This window comes from Channa argus, chromosome 1, assembly GCF_033026475.1.
Source record: "Channa argus isolate prfri chromosome 1, Channa argus male v1.0, whole genome shotgun sequence".
NCBI classification, from domain to species: Eukaryota; Metazoa; Chordata; class Actinopteri; order Anabantiformes; family Channidae; genus Channa; species Channa argus.
The window spans coordinates 23,992,224-24,018,097 of NC_090197.1; the positions used below are offsets into that span (position 1 = coordinate 23,992,224).

At 41.0% G+C, this 25,874-nt stretch overlaps 1 protein-coding gene across 10 annotated transcripts in view; it reads right to left on the bottom strand.

Annotated features, from left to right (window-relative positions):
* The window catches only part of hivep3a (HIVEP zinc finger 3a), a 48,246-nt gene that overhangs the window by 17,255 nt on the left and 5,117 nt on the right, over window positions 1–25,874 (bottom strand). For 2 of the 10 annotated variants that reach the window (XM_067508638.1, XM_067508568.1), the window contains exons 1-2: window positions 14,317–19,560; window positions 141–4,369 (exon numbers count right to left, since the gene is read on the bottom strand). In XM_067508638.1, coding sequence (XP_067364739.1) covers window positions 141–3,986 — 3,846 coding nt within the window. In that variant the 5' untranslated portion in view covers window positions 3,987–4,369; window positions 14,317–19,560. Of the gene's footprint in view, window positions 1–140; window positions 4,370–5,530; window positions 6,086–6,115; window positions 6,271–14,316; window positions 19,561–20,105; window positions 20,460–22,563; window positions 22,652–25,874 lie in introns of those variants that run through there. The other 8 variants (XM_067508629.1, XM_067508585.1, XM_067508594.1 and 5 more) reach the window with 8 other exon arrangements.

Below are 25,874 nucleotides of genomic sequence, written 5' to 3' on the forward strand. Positions count from 1 at the left end.
TTTTACTTCAACCACAATTTTGGGAGTAAAACAAAATCAGTAACATTTGTTACATTCAATGTCTTCCATGTCTTGCTACATTTAAATTTAATACAGTACATTATTAAACAAATTTAGGCAGCATTTACTGTTGTAATTACCTCAGTAGAGGATGGTCTTTTGTTGTCCTCTTGTTCCACTGACTCAGTGGTCTTTACTGACATGGGGGATGTTGTGTAGATGGAGGGACTTAGCCTCTGCTTACAGTGCAGCAGAGCGAGAGCTGTCTTGCTGGAAAGGCCAGGTGGGTTAGGGTCATATCCACTAGTGGACCATGATGAATACACCGAGGGCTTCAGCTCATCCAGAGTAGAAGGGTTTGGTTTAATGTAGTTCAAATAGCACCAGCTATTACAGGTGCTGGACAGCAGGCTGGGGAAAGAAGGTCCAACATGTGTGATTGGAGTACAAACATTTGGTGGACACGACTGACTCTCAAGTTTAAGGTTCTGCTTGCATGTGTCCACTGCCTCAACACATTCCACATTCCTTTCCTCTTCCTCTTTTACTCGTTTCTGCTGCTGTTGTGACTCGAGGGGGAGCTCTATACTATTTGAAGGGGAAAGCATACGCTTGTTGCCCCCTGAGCCTGATAACCTCAGGCCATCATCAGACCACAAATTAAAATCTGGACTCGTATTGCTTTGGTTTCTGTATTCAGCAGCTGGGATCGCTAGATTGTATAAAACAGCATCACATGCTTCCTGGGGTCTGCGGGCGATGGACTGAGACAGTGTTGTGTATATGGCGCATGCTGGCATTAGGGTCTCTGTTTGGAGACGAACTGCTACTGAAGGAGATGTGACTGGCCTTATTAATTCCATACTGGAAGTGATGTGAGGACCAGAGAGTTGCATATGGGAGTGACTTAATCGAAAGTCTGAACAATTATCATGATGTAGAGGAATCTCCAACTTCAGCCCTGTAGGCATGGGGAGATAGTGAGCTCTAGCTGCCCCTGATGGTCCATGTGTAGGAAAGGGCTGTGGTGCTTGAGGATGGGGCTGCCCTGTATGGATGTTTGAAGCCTCACTTTTTACAGGATGCACAAGTGGACCATGAGCAAGTGAGTGTTCTGTGCTGCCTGTTATCTGAATTTTCTGACTTAGTTCCCACTGAGTGAACATCCCTTGGGATTGTAATCTTACTGGATTCTGTAAAACTGTATCACCTGATAAAGGAGAAGTAGGGGACCTCCTGCAGTCCACAGATGTTAGGCTTGCTTTAGAACATGTGCTAGTGGTAACATGTTCAGGGTTACGATTTAGAATAGTACACTGCTCCTCTTCCTCCTCCTCCTCCTCCTCATCTGGATCTTTTACAGCAGTGTGTCTCATAAGGAGACATTTTCTTCTCTCCCTCCAGCCAACTGCCGAGCGTTCAGGGGACAGACAACTATAATCAAAAGACTTACTGCGAGTCTCAGCCATTAGGACACTAGGTTGTGGGTCATGAGGAGCTTGCTCAGATGCTGAGCGCCTCATCTCTCTATGCTGATGGACCCTAGGCACTGTTAACATGTGCAGAGCTCTTGATCTTCTTAGCGGTGTTGTTATTTCCATGTCAAGTCTATTTGACTCCTCAAAGGATGTGGAACGACTAGATGCATAAGATGCACTGCTGTCCTGACTAGGGCTACGGGGCAGGGATATAGAGTCAAAACTAGAGTCCCCTGAGGACTGGGCAGCCTCAGCTAGACGCAAGCGCTTCTTTTTCGGGGGAAGTTTTTCAATAGGGAGCTGGGCTAAAGAGGAGCTTCTCTGTGGCCACTGGAATTCATCAGGTTTCTCTACATGTTTGGTGATGGAGGTTGACTCTATTGAGGTCTCTGTGCTTATGTTGGAATCCTCTGTCACCAGTATTTCTGGAACGTGTACACTATGTTGGCGAACCAGCTTTCGGGTTGCTACTTTAGTTGGCTGATGCTGGGGTTGTTTCTGAGGCACCAGTTGATATTCTTCATGGGGTGAAGAGCTTCTTATTGCCTCTGCACCTTCACTGTACAAAGAGTCTTGTTTTTCAAATGAACTAGTATGTTGGATTACTGAACAGGTTTGCAGCATAGGTCTTCTGACGCCCGCATAAGCTACATTGCTTTCGTCTCTGCAATGTTCTGACAAGAGGGCAGGGAAAGATAAGGAAGGTGAAGAAGGATCATCAAATTCAAAACTCTCCTCTTTCCTCCTCTTGCGCATTGCTGAAGCTCCTGCTCTGACTGCGTTGTTAATTAGCTGTGAGCATTCTGTCTGACTATTTACCACCTCATTTCTGGGATGGTGTACTAAGCAAAGGCTTTGTTTGTGTTTCTTATAACCTTCCCAATCATTGCATCCAGTGCCACAAGCCTCACACTTGTATGGCTGCTGTTGACCTTGCTTGTGGTCCGCCACAGTAACTGACAGTACACTATCTGGGAAAAATGAATTAGAACCCTCATGTTCCTCTTTTGTAAATTCAGCACCAGGTGGGATTTCAATAGCTGGTTGTCGTCTTAGCATCCCATAACGACGGGATGAATGCGTTTCAGAAGGCTTACGTTCGTCAAATGAATGACTTTGTCGGAATTTGCTGGGGCAATGACTGGAAGCTTCAAATGCACTAGCTGCAGATGGTGTCGAGTGACTTCTTACCAACGGCGTGGTGGATGTTTGGCTAGCTGGCTGATCTAAATGTAGAGATGGATTTTGAAATTTTTCACATGGAACTCCCATGGTGATGGAGCCACTGGTTTTATAGCCAGTGTCACCAGCTTTAGGGCAAGTTATAGGCGTTTCTTTTAAAGATGTACTCTTTTGGGACTCTGAACTATTCTTTCTGGACAGTGAAAATCGCCTTGGTTTAACACTATCAATTTTACTTGTGTCCACCACAGCCTCATTGATGGTGATGAGTTTGGTAATATGGTCAATGACCTGTTTTTTGGGCACTGTGAATGGGATGTTTTTGTCCTCCTGACCAGAGGGCTGCTGGTTATGACGACACATCCTCTGAAGGTGTCCAAGACGTCCATATTTACCGAGGATGATCTCTGCATAGCTTTTGGCACTTGTGTTTGGGGGACTGTCCTGTGACTGCTCAGTACTTTCTGAGCGAGAGAAATAGCCAGATTCTGTACTGCCTTTACTACCTAAAGCCAGAGAATTCTTTTCATCAGAGGACTCTTGAGTACCTTGCTTTCCTCTGCTTAGACGCAAGGCCAGTCTTTTTTTCACTGCATAGGAACCATCATTTCCTGCAGTACAGTCTTTGGCCCTGTCTGTTTCATGATTACTAATTGAGGCAACAGTGCCCTCTGTATGGCAAGAGACTAATGATTGCTGTCTTGTTTCGTCTTCTGATTCAGTGACTTGTTCCTCTGCAGATCTTAGTTCTCCAAGTGCTAGGCCTGCCTTCACTCTGTGGGTATGTGATTTGCGGTGCTTGTATAGGTTACTTTTGGTCTTAAAAGAGAATCCACATGGGGCACAAGGATAAGGCCTTTCACCTGTATGTGAGCGAATGTGTTTCTGTAGGACACTAGGTTTTGCACATGCACGACCACAATAAGTGCAGACATATTTTCCTGGTCTCTGAGGCTTACGCTCTCGTTTCTGTTTCGGGGTGCCTTCCTGTGTTTCTAGTTTAGACTTGGTGGGGTCACCTGCTGTGGAAGATGGGACCCCTGGTGAACGAGAAACTGTAGTTGTTTTTGTAGCTATTGTTGCTGCATGTCTGTGTTCCAACCCTGTATCTGAGTCAATGCTCTGTCGCTGGTTCCTAAGACGCTTACGTTCAGGATTCTGTCTTCTGGACTGTTTAGTGCCATGGGGCTTAGGGGAGTCAATTTGTTGTTGTTGAGAAGGCTGTGTGGGAGACTTAGGTGGGCCTCGGTGAGGAGACTCTGGTTGACAATGTTCTTGATCTCCAGACTGCTCCCCAGTTGTCAGGCGACTATGCAGGGCCTCCATAAAATGGAAGGACAGCCTTAGGTAGACACGTAAGGTGCGTCTGCCTGTTCCAGGGTATAGATTTCAAACCAAATCATAAACTGGATAATGGATTTGATTTTGGGCAGATCTTATCAGATTAAATCCACTTGAGTTCACTCTCAGGCTTCATAATTTTCACTTTTATTTCTTAAATGTATTGCTAGACAGCATGATGATGCAGTCAATTGTAGAATGGCAGCATTAAATAATGCCGCTGCGATATGTCATGAACAATGAAGGAAGCCCTCAGCCATCTCGGTCTAAAGTATCCCATCATGAAGTACTCAGTCTTGCTGTCACAAACTAATAGTCAGTTGAAATTGGCTGAACAAGGCTTCTTCTTATCTTGTCAACATGAAGATCTGGAGGAAAAAAAAACTCATTACATAGAGTAGTGGATACAGTTGAACACAGATAACCTTCTAACCCTCTGCTTATCAAATATAGATATTTATGTTTCATGGGTTACATAAGAAGTGTATGTGTCAACACGCATATTCAGCTTTAAATTTGCCCTTACTGCTGGATACTTTTAATGATAATGCTTAATGTAATAGTTTTGGTGTAAAAATGTATTAGCATGCAGCATACAAGGGACACCTGGCTGAAGGAGATGGCATGTTATAATAAAAGCAATATTTTTGTTACTGAAAATGGGTAAACTAAGGGGCTGTCAACTGTGACAGTATTTATACTCTAATTATTGCTTTTTATCCAACATGTCTTGTTATATAAGATCAGACCACAATTTTCATTGTCCAATCATCATACTGCCATACTGTACAATGGTGCCACATTAGAATTGATACCTTAACCATTTTATTGCTTTGTATGTTATGGATAATTTTATATGATTAACTGTTATTTTAGTTACCCAAAAAGGTCAAGCCAAGTGAAGACCAGGGGTGACAGTTAGCTGTGAGTATATACACAAGGCGACTTAGTAGAGATACTGAAGAAAACTCCAGTGATTTTTGTACCAGCATACTGAAACAGTAAACAAGGCATCCCACGCACTGACCAGCTGGTTTCTACACCCACATTCTGGTGCAAGACAGAAAAGCTGCTGGATTCTATCCAAATTACTGATAACAGGTTGATAACCATCTTTGGTTTAACTTGTAGGAACAGTATGCATGTCAGTGGCAATATTCAGGGATGCATATTAAATCAACATGGCCGTTCTTTGTAAAAACTAAAAATCATATGCTATCAGCATATGATTTATGCAGAGGATGTCAAAGCCCTGCATATCCTGTGAGACTAATAAGTGCTAAATATAGGTCAGACAGGTAGTTTAACTGTAGTAAAAACTTTTAGGGTGCTGAGAGACATCTTAGTGAAATTGGAGTTCAGACATTCAGATCACCAGCATACTCTACACGAGGGTAACAATAACGCGTGAAATAAACTTACGATGGCGCAAGAACTGACACCTAAAACTAAGTCACATTTTTAAACTTAAATGCTTTTGCTTTTTTGACTATTCAAGTGCAAGTGAACGGTCCCATATTCGCTTGCACCTTTCATAGCTGCTAGTGTTGATACTTTATCACTTCTCTCCAAAGAGATCCCCTGGCCCGTCTGAAATTCTCTCTTGGTGAACCATGGCAAGGCTCTGCTAGGAAACAAATCTAGGTTTCATGTTGTCAGTGTTAAAGTCAAACAGCTGTTCCCTAGTGCATTAGCAAGAAGTCAATAACAGTGAAGTGTTTCAAACATATACAATACAATGGGCAAACCCCCCAATATAACTACTGCTACCCAAGTATATTTTTCCACTCGTTTCTTAAAATCTGTGAGAAACAACACCCACAATCAGTTAACTTGAGGAAGATTTTCGCTTTGCTGTACCACACCTGTAAACTAGGGTTAATTCCATAATTGAAATTGAAGACAGGATAACAAAATGTGTTTGTGTGTTGCTACCTGTGCCAAAGATATACAAGAATGATAATTGGTCAATGTTCTGCACTTATATAGCGCTTTTCTACCTATTGGCACTCAGAGCGCTTTACACTGCTTTTTATTCACCCATTTGCACTCACAATCACCCACACATTCACACACCGATGGGGGGAGCTGCTATGCAGCTGGCCAACACTCACCGGGAGCAACTAAGTTGGGGTTCAGTGTTTTGCTCAAGGACACTTCGACACGTAAGCGGAGACGAGGGGGATCGAACCAACAACTGCGGGATTGGTGGATGACCACTTCCTGCGCCAGTCGCCCCTGTATCACCATGTATCACTATGTGTCAACTCTGCAAATATGTCAATAACAGGATGGTTATTTTATTTTATACTGAGTGCGCTTAAAGGTGCTATATAAGTCTAAGTTGTATATAAACTATGTGGTAAAGAATTGCAATCATTTTCACTCATTTGTCAGTTTATTTGGGAAACCTACAGCTAAAACAAATGTTAATTTAAGTTCAGCATATTTGTCTCTCATTTAATCAGACCACAAGGGGGCACAATCCAGTGTCTTTTGGTTTCAGTCCCTAGTCTGAATAAATGCCAAGGGCTGTGTCAGGAAGGCCATCCGATCGTTAAGACTTCCATACCAAGTCCGACTTCCATACCAGATTGGTCGTGGCCCAGGTTAACAATGACTGCTACCAGTGCTGTTGACCTACAGGGTGCCAGGTGAAATTGGGCAACTGTCAGTTGAAGAAGGAGAGTAGGAAGGCGTGTTCATAGGCAGAGAGAGAAGAGGAGAGCCAAGAGTGTAGGACTGACAACAGGGACTTTAAATGTTAGGACTATGACAGGAAAGGCTAGAGAATTGGTTGACATGATGCAGCTAGGGGAGAGTGCAGCCAGACAACACAGGATGGATGTGTGTAAAATTACTCTGGTGGTGAGGAAGATGAAAATGATTAAGTCAAAGCAGAGGATGAAGTGGTGGAAGCTGAAAAAGGAGGAATGCGGTGAAGTTTTCAGGGAGGCGTTAAGATACACTTTGGTCAGTCAGGAGGTACTTTCAGATGACTGGACAGCTACAGCTAATGCGATCAGGGAGAAATTAAGGAGGGTACTCTGTGTGTCAGTGGGGAAAGAAGAAAGTGGACAAGGAGACATGGTAGTAGAACGAGCAAGTTCAGGAGTGTATACAGGGAAAGAGGTTAGCTAAGAAGAATTGGGACACAGAGGACTGAAGGGAGTAGACAGGAGTACAGGGAGATGCAGCACAAGGTGAAGGTAGAGGTGGCAAAGGCCAAACAAAGACCATATGCGGACTTGTATGCAAGGATGGACACTAAATAGGGAGAGGTGGATTTGTACAGGTCTGCCAGACAAAGAGATAGAGATGTGAAGGATGTGCAGCAGGTTAGGGTGATTAAAGATAAGGATGGAAATGTATTGACAGGTGCCAGGAGTGTGATGGGAAGATGGAAGGAGAACTTTGAAGAGTTGATGAATGAGGAAAATGAAAGGGAACAAAGAGTAGAAGAGGTGACCGGTATGGAGCAGGAAGTAACAAAGATTAGTGAGATTGAAGTGAGTAGGACGTTGAAGAGGATGAAGAGTGGAAAGGCAGTTGTTCCTGATGACATACCTGTGGAGGTATGGAAGTGTCTAAGAGAGGTGGCAGTAGAGTTTCTGACTAGCTTGTTTAACAAGATCTTGGAGAGTGAGAGGATGCCAGAGGACTGGAGGAGAAGTGTACTGTTGCCAGTTTTTAAGAACAAGGGAGATGTGCAGAGCTGTACTACAGAGGAATAAAGCTGATGAGCCACACAATGAAGTTGTAGGAAAGAGTAGTGGAAGCTAGGCTAAGGGCAGAGGTGAGCATTTGTGAGCAGCAATATGGTTTCATGCCTAGAAAGAGAACAACAGGTGCAGTATTTGCTTTGAGGACGCTGATGGAGAAGTACAGAGAAGGTCATAGGGAGTTGCATTGTGTCTTTGTAGATTTACAGAAAGTGTATGACAGGGTGCCGAGAGAGGAACTTTGGTATTGTATGAAAAGTCTGGAGCTTCAGAGAAGTATGTTAGAGTGGTGCAGGACATGTATGAGAGCTGTAAGACCGTGGTGAGGTGTGCTGTAGGTGTGACAGGGGAGTTCAAGGTTGAGGTGGGTCTGCATCAAGGATCGGCTCTGAGCCCCTTTTTGTTTGCTCTGGTGATGGACAGGCAGACAGATGAGGTTAGACATGAATCTCCGTGGATTATGATATTTGCAGATGACATTGTGATCTGTAGTGAGAGCAGGGAGCAGGTGGAATAACATCTAGAAAAGGTGGAGGTCTGCTCTGAAAAACAGAGGAATGATACATGTGTAAATGAAAGGGACCCAGTTGGAGCGGTGAGGTTACAGGGAGCAGAGGTGAAGAAGGTGCAGGACTTTAAGTACTTCGGGTCAACGGTTCAGAGCAAAGGAGATTGTGGAAAAGAGGTGAAGAGGCGAGTGCAAGCAGATTGGAATGGGTGGAGAAAAGTGTCAGGTGTGTTGTGTGATAAAAGAGTATCAGTGAGAATGAAAGAAAAGGTGTTCAAGACTTTGGTGAAACCAGCAATGTGGTTAGGCTTAGAGACAGTGGCACTGATGAAAAGACAGGAGGCAGAGCTGGAGGTAGCAGAGCTTAAGATGTTGAGGTTCTCTTTGGGAGTGACGAGGATGGACAGGATCAGGAATGAGGCCATCAGAGGGACAGCTCACGTTAGATGTTTTGGAGATAAAAAACCGAGGCCAGAGAGGCCAGATTGAGGTGGTTTGGACATGTTCAGAGGAGAGACTGTGAATATATCAGTAGAAGGATGCTGAGGTTGGAGCTGTCAGGCAGGAGGTCTAGAGGAAGACCAAAGAGGAGATTTATGGATGTAGTGAGAGAGGACATAAAGATAGTTGGCGTGAGAGAAGAGGATGCAGAGGACAGGGTTAGATGGAGGCACATGACTTGTTGTAGCTACCACCAAAAGGGAACAGCCGAAAGGAAAAGAACAAAGATTTGTCTCTCATTTGTTATTAAATTGCATTTTAAGTTAGGCAAAAAGGGAACGAGTAAAAAAAAAAACCTATCAGCCTCCCTGGTCTCTCAATATCAGCATCACTGACAAACCCATGTAAGTCCAACCTGTTCTCTCTTCAGAATCTTCGAGTTAAAATTTTCATATTATGTCAAGAAATCAATAAATCAACACTGAGGATCTTTGACACTCCAGCAAGTCACAGCTGCCACTGCAATTCTGTGGGAAACACGGACATCAACAACACCTCTGGAAGAATAAATGATCATTAATACGAGTTTCAGAAGTTCTTGTACACAAACTAAAAGAAATAGTGAACTGCCTTTACAAAGAGGTAATTTCCGTAAGTCTATACATGGATTAGTCTGTGCCATAGACCCCAGTTTTTTTGAATAAATATTAAAAACACATCTGAGGGACACAATTGTCCACTGGGTGACATGTGCCATTTTCAAAAATGCACTGTGGAGAAAAAATAAAAACTTTGTTCTAAATGCTTCAAATCACCATAAATCCACTGGACATAATGATCCTTTAGAACCATGAAGAACCCCACATAATGAGCCGTTTTACAAACGAGTAAAATAATGCCACTCTGCTTTGTTTTTGTTAAATCTGTGCACATATCTACCACCTGCAGGCCCCATGTCTAACTCATGTCCGGGACAAGATAATCTCCAAAGCCTATACAGTTCACTGACTGGCCATAAAGCACGCACGAGGCACGTTCCAACTGTGTCTCTTTTCCTTGCCTTACTTTTTTAATCCAAATACAGGCTAACTTGTACAGGTCTGCCAGACAAAGAGATAGAGATGTGAAGGATGTGCAGCAGGTTAGGGTGATTAAAGATAAGGATGGAAATGTATTGACAGGTGCCAGGAGTGTGATGGGAAGATGGAAGGAGAACTTTGAAGAGTTGATGAATGAGGAAAATGAAAGGGAACAAAGAGTAGAAGAGGTGACCGGTATGGAGCAGGAAGTAACAAAGATTAGTGAGATTGAAGTGAGTAGGACGTTGAAGAGGATGAAGAGTGGAAAGGCAGTTGTTCCTGATGACATACCTGTGGAGGTATGGAAGTGTCTAAGAGAGGTGGCAGTAGAGTTTCTGACTAGCTTGTTTAACAAGATCTTGGAGAGTGAGAGGATGCCAGAGGACTGGAGGAGAAGTGTACTGTTGCCAGTTTTTAAGAACAAGGGAGATGTGCAGAGCTGTACTACAGAGGAATAAAGCTGATGAGCCACACAATGAAGTTGTAGGAAAGAGTAGTGGAAGCTAGGCTAAGGGCAGAGGTGAGCATTTGTGAGCAGCAATATGGTTTCATGCCTAGAAAGAGAACAACAGGTGCAGTATTTGCTTTGAGGACGCTGATGGAGAAGTACAGAGAAGGTCATAGGGAGTTGCATTGTGTCTTTGTAGATTTACAGAAAGTGTATGACAGGGTGCCGAGAGAGGAACTTTGGTATTGTATGAAAAGTCTGGAGCTTCAGAGAAGTATGTTAGAGTGGTGCAGGACATGTATGAGAGCTGTAAGACCGTGGTGAGGTGTGCTGTAGGTGTGACAGGGGAGTTCAAGGTTGAGGTGGGTCTGCATCAAGGATCGGCTCTGAGCCCCTTTTTGTTTGCTCTGGTGATGGACAGGCAGACAGATGAGGTTAGACATGAATCTCCGTGGATTATGATATTTGCAGATGACATTGTGATCTGTAGTGAGAGCAGGGAGCAGGTGGAATAACATCTAGAAAAGGTGGAGGTCTGCTCTGAAAAACAGAGGAATGATACATGTGTAAATGAAAGGGACCCAGTTGGAGCGGTGAGGTTACAGGGAGCAGAGGTGAAGAAGGTGCAGGACTTTAAGTACTTCGGGTCAACGGTTCAGAGCAAAGGAGATTGTGGAAAAGAGGTGAAGAGGCGAGTGCAAGCAGATTGGAATGGGTGGAGAAAAGTGTCAGGTGTGTTGTGTGATAAAAGAGTATCAGTGAGAATGAAAGAAAAGGTGTTCAAGACTTTGGTGAAACCAGCAATGTGGTTAGGCTTAGAGACAGTGGCACTGATGAAAAGACAGGAGGCAGAGCTGGAGGTAGCAGAGCTTAAGATGTTGAGGTTCTCTTTGGGAGTGACGAGGATGGACAGGATCAGGAATGAGGCCATCAGAGGGACAGCTCACGTTAGATGTTTTGGAGATAAAAAACCGAGGCCAGAGAGGCCAGATTGAGGTGGTTTGGACATGTTCAGAGGAGAGACTGTGAATATATCAGTAGAAGGATGCTGAGGTTGGAGCTGTCAGGCAGGAGGTCTAGAGGAAGACCAAAGAGGAGATTTATGGATGTAGTGAGAGAGGACATAAAGATAGTTGGCGTGAGAGAAGAGGATGCAGAGGACAGGGTTAGATGGAGGCACATGACTTGTTGTAGCTACCACCAAAAGGGAACAGCCGAAAGGAAAAGAACAAAGATTTGTCTCTCATTTGTTATTAAATTGCATTTTAAGTTAGGCAAAAAGGGAACGAGTAAAAAAAAAAACCTATCAGCCTCCCTGGTCTCTCAATATCAGCATCACTGACAAACCCATGTAAGTCCAACCTGTTCTCTCTTCAGAATCTTCGAGTTAAAATTTTCATATTATGTCAAGAAATCAATAAATCAACACTGAGGATCTTTGACACTCCAGCAAGTCACAGCTGCCACTGCAATTCTGTGGGAAACACGGACATCAACAACACCTCTGGAAGAATAAATGATCATTAATACGAGTTTCAGAAGTTCTTGTACACAAACTAAAAGAAATAGTGAACTGCCTTTACAAAGAGGTAATTTCCGTAAGTCTATACATGGATTAGTCTGTGCCATAGACCCCAGTTTTTTTGAATAAATATTAAAAACACATCTGAGGGACACAATTGTCCACTGGGTGACATGTGCCATTTTCAAAAATGCACTGTGGAGAAAAAATAAAAACTTTGTTCTAAATGCTTCAAATCACCATAAATCCACTGGACATAATGATCCTTTAGAACCATGAAGAACCCCACATAATGAGCCGTTTTACAAACGAGTAAAATAATGCCACTCTGCTTTGTTTTTGTTAAATCTGTGCACATATCTACCACCTGCAGGCCCCATGTCTAACTCATGTCCGGGACAAGATAATCTCCAAAGCCTATACAGTTCACTGACTGGCCATAAAGCACGCACGAGGCACGTTCCAACTGTGTCTCTTTTCCTTGCCTTACTTTTTTAATCCAAATACAGGCTAACTAAACAATAGCCCTAATGATCTGAACATTCTTTAAGTCAATTTAAATAGAAAAGAAAATGGGACGTTGAAGGATACAAATTTAGCTTCACACAAACCCAAAACATCCAGGTTTAGACAGAGTATATTGAATTTAGAAAGACATCACCTCAGACTCTTTTTTAATTTTAAAAATATATCATGTTTCTTTTACCATAAGGTAAATCCTTTTGGATTACAATTCCTAATGGGTGGAGCACTTTTAACTAGGACCTTTTCCTCAGCAAATGTTTTGATATATTACATTTTACACACATTTATGGCTTGATCCATTTGAGGGTTTTCAGTAAGCCTTGGCAGTGAGTCAGCATACACAATAACAGGTTCATGGAATAGGCTCACATTATTAGAACACAGCCATTAGTAGTGCAACTAATTTGACCTTTGCTTAATAATGCATGCTATGAACATAAGCCTCAATGACAAATTAATGTTGACTGGGTTTTATCAGGTATTATGTAGTGATATGAGTAATGGGTGCAATATGGTTAACAGGCTATAATAGCATACAGTGACAAATTTCAACCTGAACATAAATGCAGTGTGCATACAGTTACAGTCTGAGGAGTGCACTCAAAATCTGCAAGTACTACAACGAGAACCTCAAGTTAAAACAACTCTCTCGGATAAATTTGTGAATTATTGTATCTATTCTCACGCCACACAGAAAGAGAATATTGTATAAATGGCTTTTAAAAAAATCTTGTCAATTTCCTTTTCTCACACTAATGGGTACCCAGCGGTGGTTCCTATGGTAACGGCCCTAAACCATGTGGTAGCAGATGGAAGGAGAGCTGGAGGGCTAAATTTATCTTCCAGCATCCTCACTGACTACACACACACACAGAGAGAGAGACAGAGAGACAGAGAGAGAGAGAGAGAGAGACAGAAAGAGAGACAGAGAGAGAGGGAGAGAGAGAGAGAGAGAGCCGAAGGTGCCTCCCTCTCAGAACATTTTTTGGGATAGAGAATGGTACATATCTCCAAAGAAAATCGATACTTTGGGGGTCTTGAATTCAGACTCAATGGATATGCTCCTATTCTTTCAGTGGGAACAAGAATAGAAAATGCCTCCATGAAGATGACAAAGAACACTGCATGAGTCTACATGAAAAACCAAGCAAACCAAGCATTATTCTCACTGATTCAACTATAAACACTATTTTAACTCTACTTTTGTTGTTACTGTGGTTCTTTCCTATTGAGAGTGATATACAACTGCAGTAATCCAAAAAGCAAATGCGACAGCTTAATATGCAAATATATTTATGCTGCATTAGTACATAGGTGATTTCTAAAATGAGGTTCAGACTAAGACAGACAGGTATTTTATTGAAATTTTAAGATGAAACACAATGAAAACAGCATGCAAATTTGGACATATTTCACCATTATCTGAATTTATCACCTTGCAGACTCTGTTCTAAGCAACACAGCAAATGCCCTCATCTGTTGTTGTGTTTCTACTGTGATGTCAGCAGAGTATTTGCAATGGCGTTGTGTCAGATAGCGCAGCTTCATCAGCAGCCTGATAGCGGCGCTCTCTGGGGACAGAGGAGGAGAGCCCTCTGGGAGAAAGTCCATACACAGCCACAGTGTGTGTGTATGTGCACCTCAGGAGAGCCCTCCAGTCCACAGGAGGACATGCCAAGCATAGGAGGTTTGATGCACAACACAGGGAGCTCATTCACTCCCGGTCTGAGCTGTGAGCTTTAATATATACACAGCCCACAAAACACTCACAACATGCAATCTCCCTCTCCTTCATTCACACAGAGACACATAAGCACAAACACCTTCACTGCAGAATTTGCACTGACTGCACGTTTTGAACAACTTAAATATTCTCTATGTCTCTATTGCTTAGAATATGATTCCACTAATTATTCTTTTTTCCCCCAGCACTCACTGTATCATCAATGTAGCAACCTTTTGCAATGACAAAGACCTGAACGGAGTCCTGGCATATAAAAAATCACCTCACACACATGAAAATGCAGATGACAAAAGGATATCAATGGCTTTTTTTTTTTTTTTTTTTACCTGGTAGCAGGTGGTGCTGTCCTCTGGTTGTGAATGACTAGAAACGAGGAGAGTAGGGAGAGCTAGAGAGAGGTGAAGGGAATGAGGGAGAGAGAGAGAAAGGATGAATGAGAGAGGGGTAATCGAGGCTCCGTTCTACGTGCACTGGGCTGACAAACAGGTAGCTGAGTATATTATGCGTATGAATGAGGAGGAGGGGACACTTTCTCCCTGTCTATCTCCACCTCTTTCATATACAACCCTCTCTCTTAGTGTCTCTCTTTCAGGTCAAAGTGAAGTAGAAGCTCCTTATTTGGAAGCTGACGTAAGCTTGTGTTTCTTTTGGCAGCGGTCTTGGGCTGCACAGCTGGGAAAGCTGTGAGAGCAGAGGGGTACGGTGAGTGGTCAGTGTTTTAATTTGACCGAGAGAGGGGATGGAGGGGTTTTATTTTATATTTTTTACACTGTTTCGCTGCTGCATTCTGAAAAATCCTGGACATTTTGAAAACATATAAGGAATAAGTTGAGAAAAAAAGGCACATGGATCTGGTTTTTAAGAGCAGCTCTGGAAAAAGTCCACAAACCATAGCACAGTGTTCATGCTCCTGCCAGGGGTCTATCTGAAATGAGTCCAGCCAACTCTGACATCACTCTCGGCTCTTTTTTACCATGTTTTTTTTCTTTTTTTTTGCTTCCCTCTGCCAACTGAGCATGCTAAAAGCTTACAGACGAGGGGATACCAGCCGGTGGTATGAAGGCAGGCAGTCAGCCACTCCTCTGGCCGAGTGTGAAGAGGGGAAGCTGAGAGGGGAATGGAAGAGTGCCCAGGGTGTCCATCCTGCACCAAGCAATAGAGAGTGCTTGTGACTATCTCAAAATATATAAATGGTATGTAAATGCAATCTCTGATGCTAACATTTTTGGATTAAGGACAATTTAAGCTTCAATAAAGTATTTGAAATGGGATTTAGACAATTGCAGGAATGCTTTCCAATATCCTCATGTATAAATTTAAGTTAAAAAATGGAATTAAAAAAAGGAGATGTTCTAAAAAGAAGCCTCCACCATGTTCCCCCAACTTCCTGGATTTTGTGAACATGAGCGTGCACACGACACTCTTTTCCCAACCAAGATGGCTGAGGGCCAACAAAACCAGTTGACTTCCTGCTGGATCCCAACAGTCATGAATATGATCAAATAGATAGATATACGGCTCTTCCTCACTACCGACATGAAATAAATGAATGGGTGATGACTATAGGAATAACTGTGTGGGCTTTGAGTTGGTCAGAAAATGTTTCCACTGTTTGGCACCATTTTTTTACTGATTGTCTAGAAGCCAAAGAAAAATTAGGACACTGAGCATCACATGATGAACAGTAAGTAATGTGGTTTGGCCACTACACCAAAACCACTTCTCAACCCATTGCTGTGCCTGTGGGTTAGGCTTGAAAAAGTCTGGTGAAGTCATGTAAGTATTCCATTGTTTACATTTTTGAGTTTGCACTTAGCTCACTGCTGGTGGTAATGAATAAGAAAATAGAAAAAGCATACAGAGCATATCATAAATATTTTGTTTTTGGGAGTACAGGAAGAGAAAGGGATAAAAAAAAAGAGAGAGAGACAAGGTCTTACAATATAGCCCTTTTTCACTAAACCCAACACCAAATTCATTTAGTGCCTCAAGCTATACAATACATTAACACTTAGCAGTGGGTGAACAGACATGATGAGCTATTTTAAGGATTTAGAAGGTAAATCTGCTTAATTTCGCTTTAGCCATCATTTTATCTGTAGAATTGTTTTAACTCTGCTTCTAAAGCCAAAAGGAAAAATAGCTTTTCTGAAATTATTTTTTGTATTGCTACCTTTTGAGTTATACCAGTCATCTACAGGAGAAAGCAATGCAAGCCACACAGGAAAGCAGTTACACATACACAGCACACACTGTATCTCCTAAACAGAGAGGAACTGGTCAGGTCTTTTTTAGGGGTATTGATAATGAGCAAACTGCACACAAGATGAGAATACACAGTCATGATTACACATTAAAATGTTTAAATCAATCGCAGCTTTTTAGGGGTATATAATCACACAGGCTGACACTGCAATTAGATTAATTTTGCAGGACTAGTTTACATAGTTCATTCTTTTATCCACTAATCTGATCAAAGATCCTTAAAAGCAAATGTTCTACTTAAAATTTCTTAACAGCACCATGAAATATTTTTTCTGATAGAAAATTGTTGTCAGAGATGAACCTCCATTAAACTAAAAGAAGGCAGCGATAAGTCAATGTAACCTACAATGCTAATTTAAAAGACACATATAGTGGCCTGATGCTGGTTAAGGGGGTAGTGTCAGCAGCTGGACAGTGCTGGCTCCATTATGCAGCACTTCAGATGAAGTTTCCAGCACTGTGCCACCCGTCAGAAGAAAAAAAAACCCCAGCATATTATGTATATGTATAAAAATATTAATGTTTTGGGGTTTCATATATGACCCTTGACACTGAAAAGCCAGCAGAATCTGTCATTGCGGCTTCAGTAAAGGTTGTTCTGAACTTAGCCTGTAGCATTATCATTAGCTGTTTAAAATGTGGGACTGCATGTCAGTAAAGACACACAAGCCCACTGTGGCAGTGCAGACTGTAGTTCTCGAGTTTAGGAGAAGAAGAGGGCTCTTTTGTAATGTACCTGGCTGTAAAAATAACATGGTGTCTGCATCTACAAGCTTGATGTACTGTTTGCAGCTCTATGCATATGTGTGTAAACTCCCAACATATAACCATAACCGCAGGTCCCCTGGACTGGAGAGCCCTCTCCACCATACAAGGAATGACCAGAAAAAAACAGATGCTCCTGTTAACCTGAACTTCTGTGGCGCTGATGACCACAGAAAACAGCAGTGTGACCAGTACACTGTAGGCCATGATACCACAACTTAAGACCGAATGAAGAAAAACAGCAATGTGAGCTCAAAAAAGCATCTGAAAAAAAAGGCTGCTCTTGCTAAACGACCTGGCTTCCCATCAGTAAACCATGTTGACAGACATTGTGCATAGCTCCGCTGTAGTGGGTGGTGCTGGTTCTAACCCTACCACCAAATGTTCTAATAACATTTGGGATGTAATGCTTACCATAATGTTTACCTGATACTCTGCTCTCTCCCCTGACTGACTGGATAAAACACAGCCAGAGAAGTACCCAAACCTTTCTGCCAGAAAGACTTGGACTCTTTGGTCCAAACACAGACTGGAGTACGCCATTGACCGCTGACCACAAGAATTGCTGTTGTAATCTTTCTGGTTTGCTTAATTGGCTTTTGGTGTAATAAAACTGCCCGACAGTGTGACAGGTTGCCAAGAGCAGGGGCAGCTATAGAAACATTTCATGGGGGTGGCCAGATTGGCCTTTGGAAAGTGATTTAAAAATTTGAAACTGTGTATTAATAGGCTACTCGTGTGTTAATAAAATGTTCATTGTCAAGAATATTAAATATGTAACTTATTTATCAAAACAAACAAATACCATCTTAAATGACACCACCTTAAATTTTGGTCAGTTGTCCTTGTGCTGACAGTTCTACAACAGGTACCTACCACCAGGATGAAGTTTTTCATCCTTGGAAGACATAATATTAACTGAAATTGAAATTCAATTAATTGGACAGTTCTACATATACGTATATTCTCACATGTGCACATACAGTCACAAGCAAAAGCAATGTCAATATTTGCAATTTCCTGGTTTTCTGCATATAGTGCTCATGAAATTTTATCAGATCATCACCAAAATACCAACAACCACGTTATTTCTAAAGAAATAATATGCAATCATGATCTTTCGTGTTATTATTAAACACACCCATTTATGGTTGAAAGTAAAACAAACAAAAAAAATGATTCCTGTAAACCTTCAGAACATTTTGGAGGAATTTTGTAACATCCTTCTTTACAGAACTGCTTCAGATCAGACATATTCTTATGTCTGGTGTAAAAAGTTTGACGTCATTCCACAGCATCTCTATTGGGTTGAGGTCTGCCCTCTGACTGGCCCAATCAAAAATGTGGATTTTGTGTCTCCAAACCATTCCTTAGTATAGGTTTACTTCTGTGTTAAGGATCACCCAGCTGCGTCTTCCAGCTTTTTCTGAACTTCATCTAGCAGACAGCTACCATGAAATTATCATATAATATATCTTGATAAACTTGGGAATTCATTTTCCCCTTTACAAACGCAAATACTCTAGATCCAGAAGCAGCAAAGCAGCCACAAATTCTGATTTTTCTCCCCTGTACTTCACTGTTAGGAGGATGTTTTCATGTTGGTACATGGTTCTGTTTATAGTGCTGTGTGTTCTTCCAAACAATTCTAACTTGGTTTAATCTGTCCACAGGGTGGTCTATCACACACTCTGGCATGCTGCAATGTTTTTGGAGAGCAGTGGCTTTCTTCATGGTGTCCATGTTTCGTGGACGGTTGACTCATGCAGAGAGATGTTAAACAACTTCAATGAATCATTCGGGTCTTTAGCTGTTACTTAGTGTATTTTTTTTTTTTTTTTTTACCTCATCGAGCATTCTGCATTCTTTGTTGATCTTGGCTGGGAACCCACTTTAATGGGCAGTAGCCTTAGTAATAAATCTTATTCATTAATAGACAATATGTCTGTAGATTGATGAAAATTTTTGAGATTACTCTGTAACCCTTGCCAGCTCTTGAATGTAGGTCATCTGAGATCTTTTGTGGGACATAGCTCACATTACCTGTTGCTTTTGACACTCTAAGTGTTTAAATAAGTCAAGATCATTTTAAACCACACCTCCATTTTTGTTTTATTGTTTTATTATTGGTTATTATTTACACCAAACTCCAGGTTCGGTAATAACCGAACCGTAAATGGATAGAGGAATAGATACAACTTTAACATCATGGTCTTTTAAAAGAAGGCTAAGTTTTGGTTGCATTTTCTGTGATTGTTGTAGACTACAATTCCTAATTTTGTGTAATTTTTTCTGAAAAATGAAAGTGAAAATTGAAATAGCAAAAATCTTTGACATGTAGTCTCTGTCACTGCAGTCCCCATGTTTGAGTTGTGAAGAACATCAGGAAAAAGCTTTGTACTGTCTTTAGCAGTAGGTTTTTTAGACACCCCACCTCTCCAAATTAATATTAGTATACATAGGATATGTTTCCGATTCCATTTTTTTAAATATTTCCATGCTTCAACTGGGAAAGCAGATGGACAACATACACAGCAAGATGTAAAATTAATATTATTATTGTATTAATTTATAATTTATTTAAGAAAGTTGGTGTGTACATGCAACAATCCCTCCCTGTCCCCTCTCCAGTTACTGAAACAAATAAAAAAAAGGTTATTTTAAAGGTTGTTTCGTTGAACTTGTGCTTGAAGACAGTATGAGGACAGAAAACACGTGTGAAGCGTTCCAGTGACAGATTTGATATAAGAAGTGTGAACACAGCAATTTAGGTATAGGCTACTTTACTATGTGCTCCTAGATAAAAATCATATCTGATCTCTGACAATGTGTCCATAAGGTCAAAATTCAAATGGTTCTAATAATGTCCAATTTCTTCGTGCCTGCACATATTTCATCAGTCATCATCGGTCAGTGTCAGCATTTCAAAGACTGGTCTAAATTTTTAAAAAGGACTGCAGAATCTGCATGATTTGACCTTTGCATAAATTACGTTGTTGTTATTTTAAGCATGTGGCTGACATTTGTGGATATCTCAGTTTAGGACCACATCTGCATTCATACGGGATTGGGGAACATCACTTACAGGTGGAAGCTGTTCCAGCCAGTTGGTGATGTTGCAGCAGTTTTTCAGTCAGCAATGAAGGCGTTTAAAAGCCAATACTTCATGACTTTATGCGTAAATATAAAAGCAGATGTTATTAGAAGAAATTATATGAATAACTATCCACATGCTGTGGATGTGATATAGTTTAAAATAATCATGCTGGTATTTGTATGACTGTCACAAAGGCAGAATTTGTCTGTCTGACAGAACAGAAATACTATTTATGCTATATCTATTTCTGCTCTTTAAACCTTCCAACTTTGATGTACATCCCAGAGCCAAGCTAAGGGCAATCAATTTATAAATAAAATAGCTTTGTATTGATATTTAGACACCAAGGCTCACTGAGAGATTCATTTATAGGAGTATAAGTGTATTATAAGTATAGAAATTATATATTTAAAGCAGCAGCAAACCAAATCAGGAAAGAAAAGCAGCACAAAGCAGCATATAATGCGGGTCATTGTGCAACCAAAGAAAAAACAAGTTGAGAGGAAATGCTAAATATAGGAAAAATTACCAGCCATTTGCTATATTCATCCCCGCATCCAAGTTTGTCTGTCTCTGTGAGTGTTTGTGGTTTCAGGGTGTGAGCGTGGGTTTTGGCACAGCTGCTGACAGAAACTGTGACACTGTTTGCTTACACTCATCAGCATTATGATGATAAAGGCATAATGCTGAAGGCAACACCTGCAGTCAATATTATTACATATCTGCGTATGAATCAATTTTTCTGGACTTAACAGTTAATTTGTGGTGAAAGCAAACAAGAGAGATTCAAACTACACTACCTTACATAGGGGAAAAATGAGCTAACAAAATTCATGTTTGTGTGATTCATTCAAAAGCAATAATATCAGTTCTGTTTCAGGAAACCCCCACCAACGCTCTCTCCAAAGCTTTTTCCCACTCAGCAGCTCCAAACTTTATATATCTGAATGGTTCTGCTTCTGCAGTTTCTTGCTCTTTTATTTTAAACTCAAACTACTTGAATTCTACCTGACAAGCACAAAGGCATTTTGATATTTGATACTGGATTGATGTGAACTGTGTACTGATACTGTAAGTAGCTGCTTTTGACAAAGCTTGCCTTAATGGAGAGCTATGAAAAAAATGGTAATCATACCATAAGTTGAGATTGTTTTGTCAAATTAGAGCTCTGTGATATAACCAAATTTTCATATTGCAATAACAATATTTATGCTGATAGTGTTTTTATTTCCATATATTCTATGAAATAAACAATTATTTCACACTTTTGTGGTTCTCCTTTCATTGACTCTGTACTGTAACAAGATTCTTGCATAGCAGCTGTGGCTTTGCAAATAACATTTTGTATGTACTGTAGCAATGTTTAAACTAGGCACTGAAAACAAGGCTTGTTTTCAGTTTTTGCTGCACACGCAATTTTCACTCTCACCAAATATTTTGTTCTATTTTGTAACATTTTAACCCCATTTGTTGTCAGGCATAAATATCACTTAAAAAAACAAAACAATAATTTTTTGGCAGAAATGTTTTGTAAAATAAATGTTGACTAAATGCAAACATTATTTCAGTGTATACATAGGAAATGTGTAAATAGTCAAGGTGGAAGATATATCATTACTATAGTATAGAAATACTCAGAAATAGGAAATATAGATGTACAAAGGTACTATCACTACAAATATACTGAAAGAAAAAAATATTTATGATGCAGAATTGCATGCAATTCTGTACGAAAGAACAGTACTTGCACTTAGCTGCTGCCACTGGTAAATAGAATATAAAAATAAAACTCACACATATGTTTATATGTTTAGTTATTTTTTTAAAAGTCTGCTTACTTAATTAATTAATTAAAGTTGATTAAATAACAAAGCTGCTTTAATCCATATTACTGCAGTATCAGTGCAGCGAGACTCCATGGTACATCATTACATTAAAACAGCCAGTGAGAAAAGCTGGATCAGGAAACTAATGGAAACCAGTGAATAGCTGATAACAACCACATGCAAAGTCTTCATGGGAGCCTGAATTCACACAGTGGGCAGCAACTCTGCATGATGTGATATAACTCTGATGGATCAATACTAACACTGTAGAGGCTGATGCATCTGGTTGGGCTGTGTGCGGGGTTAAGCAGGATACAGAGTACAAAGTACATCCCTGCCTTCTTTAACATTATACTATAAATGCAAACCAATCTGCTTGGTTCTCAAGGTGATGTAATGCTGGGAGAGAGTAGTCACATGCTATCTCATTTCACTAACAGTGAATCAAGAGAGGCATGAGGCAGTCTGCCAAAGAGCCTGCCTGTCCAGGAATCTATAACATCCACACACAGAGAGACACGGAGAAGCTAGTGTTACTGTAGGCAGCAGTAATATTGTGACAGACACTCATGATGCAAAGCAATAATTGGCATGTGGATGCCATAAGTATGGAGGTTTACCTAGTCCACCCAGCTGAGTCTGTGGTAGCTCTGTGTGTAACCGGGCTATCAACCAGTGCTGCAGTCGGTATCACAGCTGGATCATGGACAAAAGATCTGCAATGGGACAAATCTAGCAAAAGGGACAACAATGCTGTTACACGACACAAAAGCCCATGGTCTAGTACCTTATGGTCTTCTCTCGATTCAGAGGAAACAACCTTCATTGACAACAACAATGGCAACAGGAGTAAGCAGAGAAGAGGAGGAAACGCAGTGTGGTGTTGATGTCATTGTAATGTATTCACACAGTTTCCTTGCTCAAACAAACTTACTGGAAAGAATAAAATATATGCACATATGTTGCACATATCCACAAATTAAGAGTATTTTCACCAATCTCCATGTAAAACAATAGATGTCTTTGTGCCACAGGTTGTATATAAAAAAAAAAAAAAAACAGCTGTGCAAAAATACAAAGCTGATGTAATTCGGAGCATTTAGGGCATCATACTTTTCTAATTTATCAATTATGCTATACACATTTTGGAATGAAGAAAGGTGAGGAAATATCAATAAACAAACCTATGCAGGGTAAAAGTTATATTAAAAGGCATAAATTCTATATTACTCTAACATGTCATTCAACATCGATGATTGGCTTCTGACACTCCGTTTTCTGGTTCAGTAATAGGTTCAGCTTGTAAAGAAACACACACGTACTGCTGTCAATGAGGAGGCACAACTGGTATTCATGACCGTGATCTAAAACTGAAGTACACTCAGTAAATGGTAGGGGAAGACAAAATAGCAATGTATTATATCCTGTTTATTGGGGCTTTATATACAGTACCTTCAATACCCAAATTCAATTAATTAATATACATTAATATAAAAGCAGTAAACAAACATCATAAACCATTAGGGATTTGTAATGATGACAGCCAAGTAACTTAATATAGCTTGAATGAAATGTTTCAAGCATGAATGTGAGCACATTTTGTGTCTTATCTGTGCGTGTGTGCGTGTGTGTGTGTGTGTGTGTGTGTGTGTGTGTGTGTGTGTGTGTGTGTGTGTGTGTGTGTGTGTGTGTGTGTGTGTGTGTGTGTGTGTTTGTCCACCCTAGGTGATTTCTGAATGAGAACTTCAGCTGACAGGCCTTCTGCCTGACAGGCTGCTCTCTCCACAGGGGTCACAGAAACCAGAGGCCCCTCCACCTCGCAGAGCAAACCAAGCTGAGTCCATATGCTCGCCTCCAGGGTCACTGACGGCATCCAACCCCTTCCAGCAGAGGGCTGTAGCTCAGCCAAGGGCTTTACAAATCACAGCAAGTGTACACATGCTCTGATTCCCATGCACCCCCCCTACACACACACACACACACACACACAATGCAAACATGACACTTAACACCCAAGCATACGGCGTTCACAAAACACACGTGCAAGTTTTTATGCCAACCCGGTTTCCTTTGCACAAGAACATGGCCAAGCAAATACGTAGGCAAAAATGTAAACACACGCATACAAACACATGCAGAAGCGAGTATATTCTTTCCATTAACAGGGATGAGAGTCAATTTCCGCTCCCGTCGTTTTGGGCCAGTTGCTGGCAGGGAGGAAGTCTGTTCACTTATGTTCACTTTGACATTAAGGAAATTGCTGCAAGTGGGGAAGTCCTCCTGACTGATGACTAGGTGGGTGCCCTACTGCATGAATAGCTGGAATACTGTCACCCTTAACTACAGTTAGTGTGGATACAGTATATGTGTGTGTCTGTGTAAGAGCGAGAGAGAGTGAGAAAGTGTGTCTTGGTTACACCTTTGACCATAAACAAAAGGTTTTGTGCAAGGAATGTACTTGGGGAGATCTGTAACAGTATACAATGCACATTCAGCATTATGCACTGTACCCACTATAGGAAAATAGAGAATGGGGTCTTTTCCTTCTCCCTATCTAAACCATAGTAGAGAGTCAAAATTAACAAAGTGATATTCTGAACTGCCTTCTTAATAAAACAATCGGAGATTTTTCAAGGTGGTCTTAATACAACCATCATTATCTGTAATGGCTTATCCTATTCAGGGTCACCGGGGAGGGGAGCCTATCCCATGAATGGATGAAAGGAAGGATACACCTTGGACAGGTTACCAGGGTCAACACAGAAAGACATACACAGACAACCATTCACACCTACGGGCAATTTAGAGTCAGCAATTAACCCAACATTTGAACTGGGGACCTTCAAGCTGTGAGGCAGCAATGCTAACCACTCTGCCACCATGCTGCCTAGGGTTTTTATATGTCTGACAAAAACTTACTTGCTACTTTACTTGCATTCCTGCCCTCCACAGTGTTTGTGAATGTTTTCTGGCAGAACACAAGTACACTGTAAAAAAGAAGGGCCACAGAGGAAAGCCCACTTTATATAGCTTTCAAATTATTCACAGTGACACATTAATAAACATTATTACAGACATTGTAACTGTAAAGGCCACCACTACAGTAATGTGATTAATCTGATTCATATTTTTCAGTGATTTCAATATAATAGGGGTCCAGATTGGCAAAATAATCACGTTTTCTTGGGTAAATACTGCCTCGCCTGAAAGACTGACCTATTGAAGTAAAGTCAGAGTGAATGTTTGCTTGGTATTTTCCCTTCCGTCTCACTGCCTGGTAGTGTGATATGGGCAACATCAACGAAGGTAGATACAAGTGCCCTCACTTCACACCTGCTACCAAGGACAGTGCAATGATTGACACTTGAGGGATGAGGCTCTTGCCGGTGACTCTATAAGAACAAGCTGTATGAATATCAATGTTGTCCTCTTCAGCTCTGCTGCCCTCAGCTAAAAAAAAGGCCTTTGACAGGGCTGAAGAAAAAAAAAAACAAGATGCAACAGCATGCTCTGAGACATTGCACGTCACAAAATATTTCCTACACCACAACTATAAACTATTAGACTTGTTGTTCAAGTGTCAAGAGACCACACATATTACTCTGGCTCCAGTGTCAAACAGTGAAAGCCTCCAAGCCACAATATGACCATGATGTTGCCACTTTACCATAAAACATCAAGCTCCTCAGGAGTAACTCTAACCTATAGCCATCCATTAGACAGTCCATAAGGATGATGTCAATGATGATTTTGTCTATGACTGATACACTGGAAGTCAGATCAAGAGCTTTGTAGATACAGAAGTAGTTACAGAAAGTGCTGGGAAAATGAATTGCAGTGGTCATTAACAACATTTAAGTGCATTTTGCTTGTAGGGGCAGCAAAATTTTTTGTAATTTTTGATACTGTTCATCACCCCCGAATGAAAAAC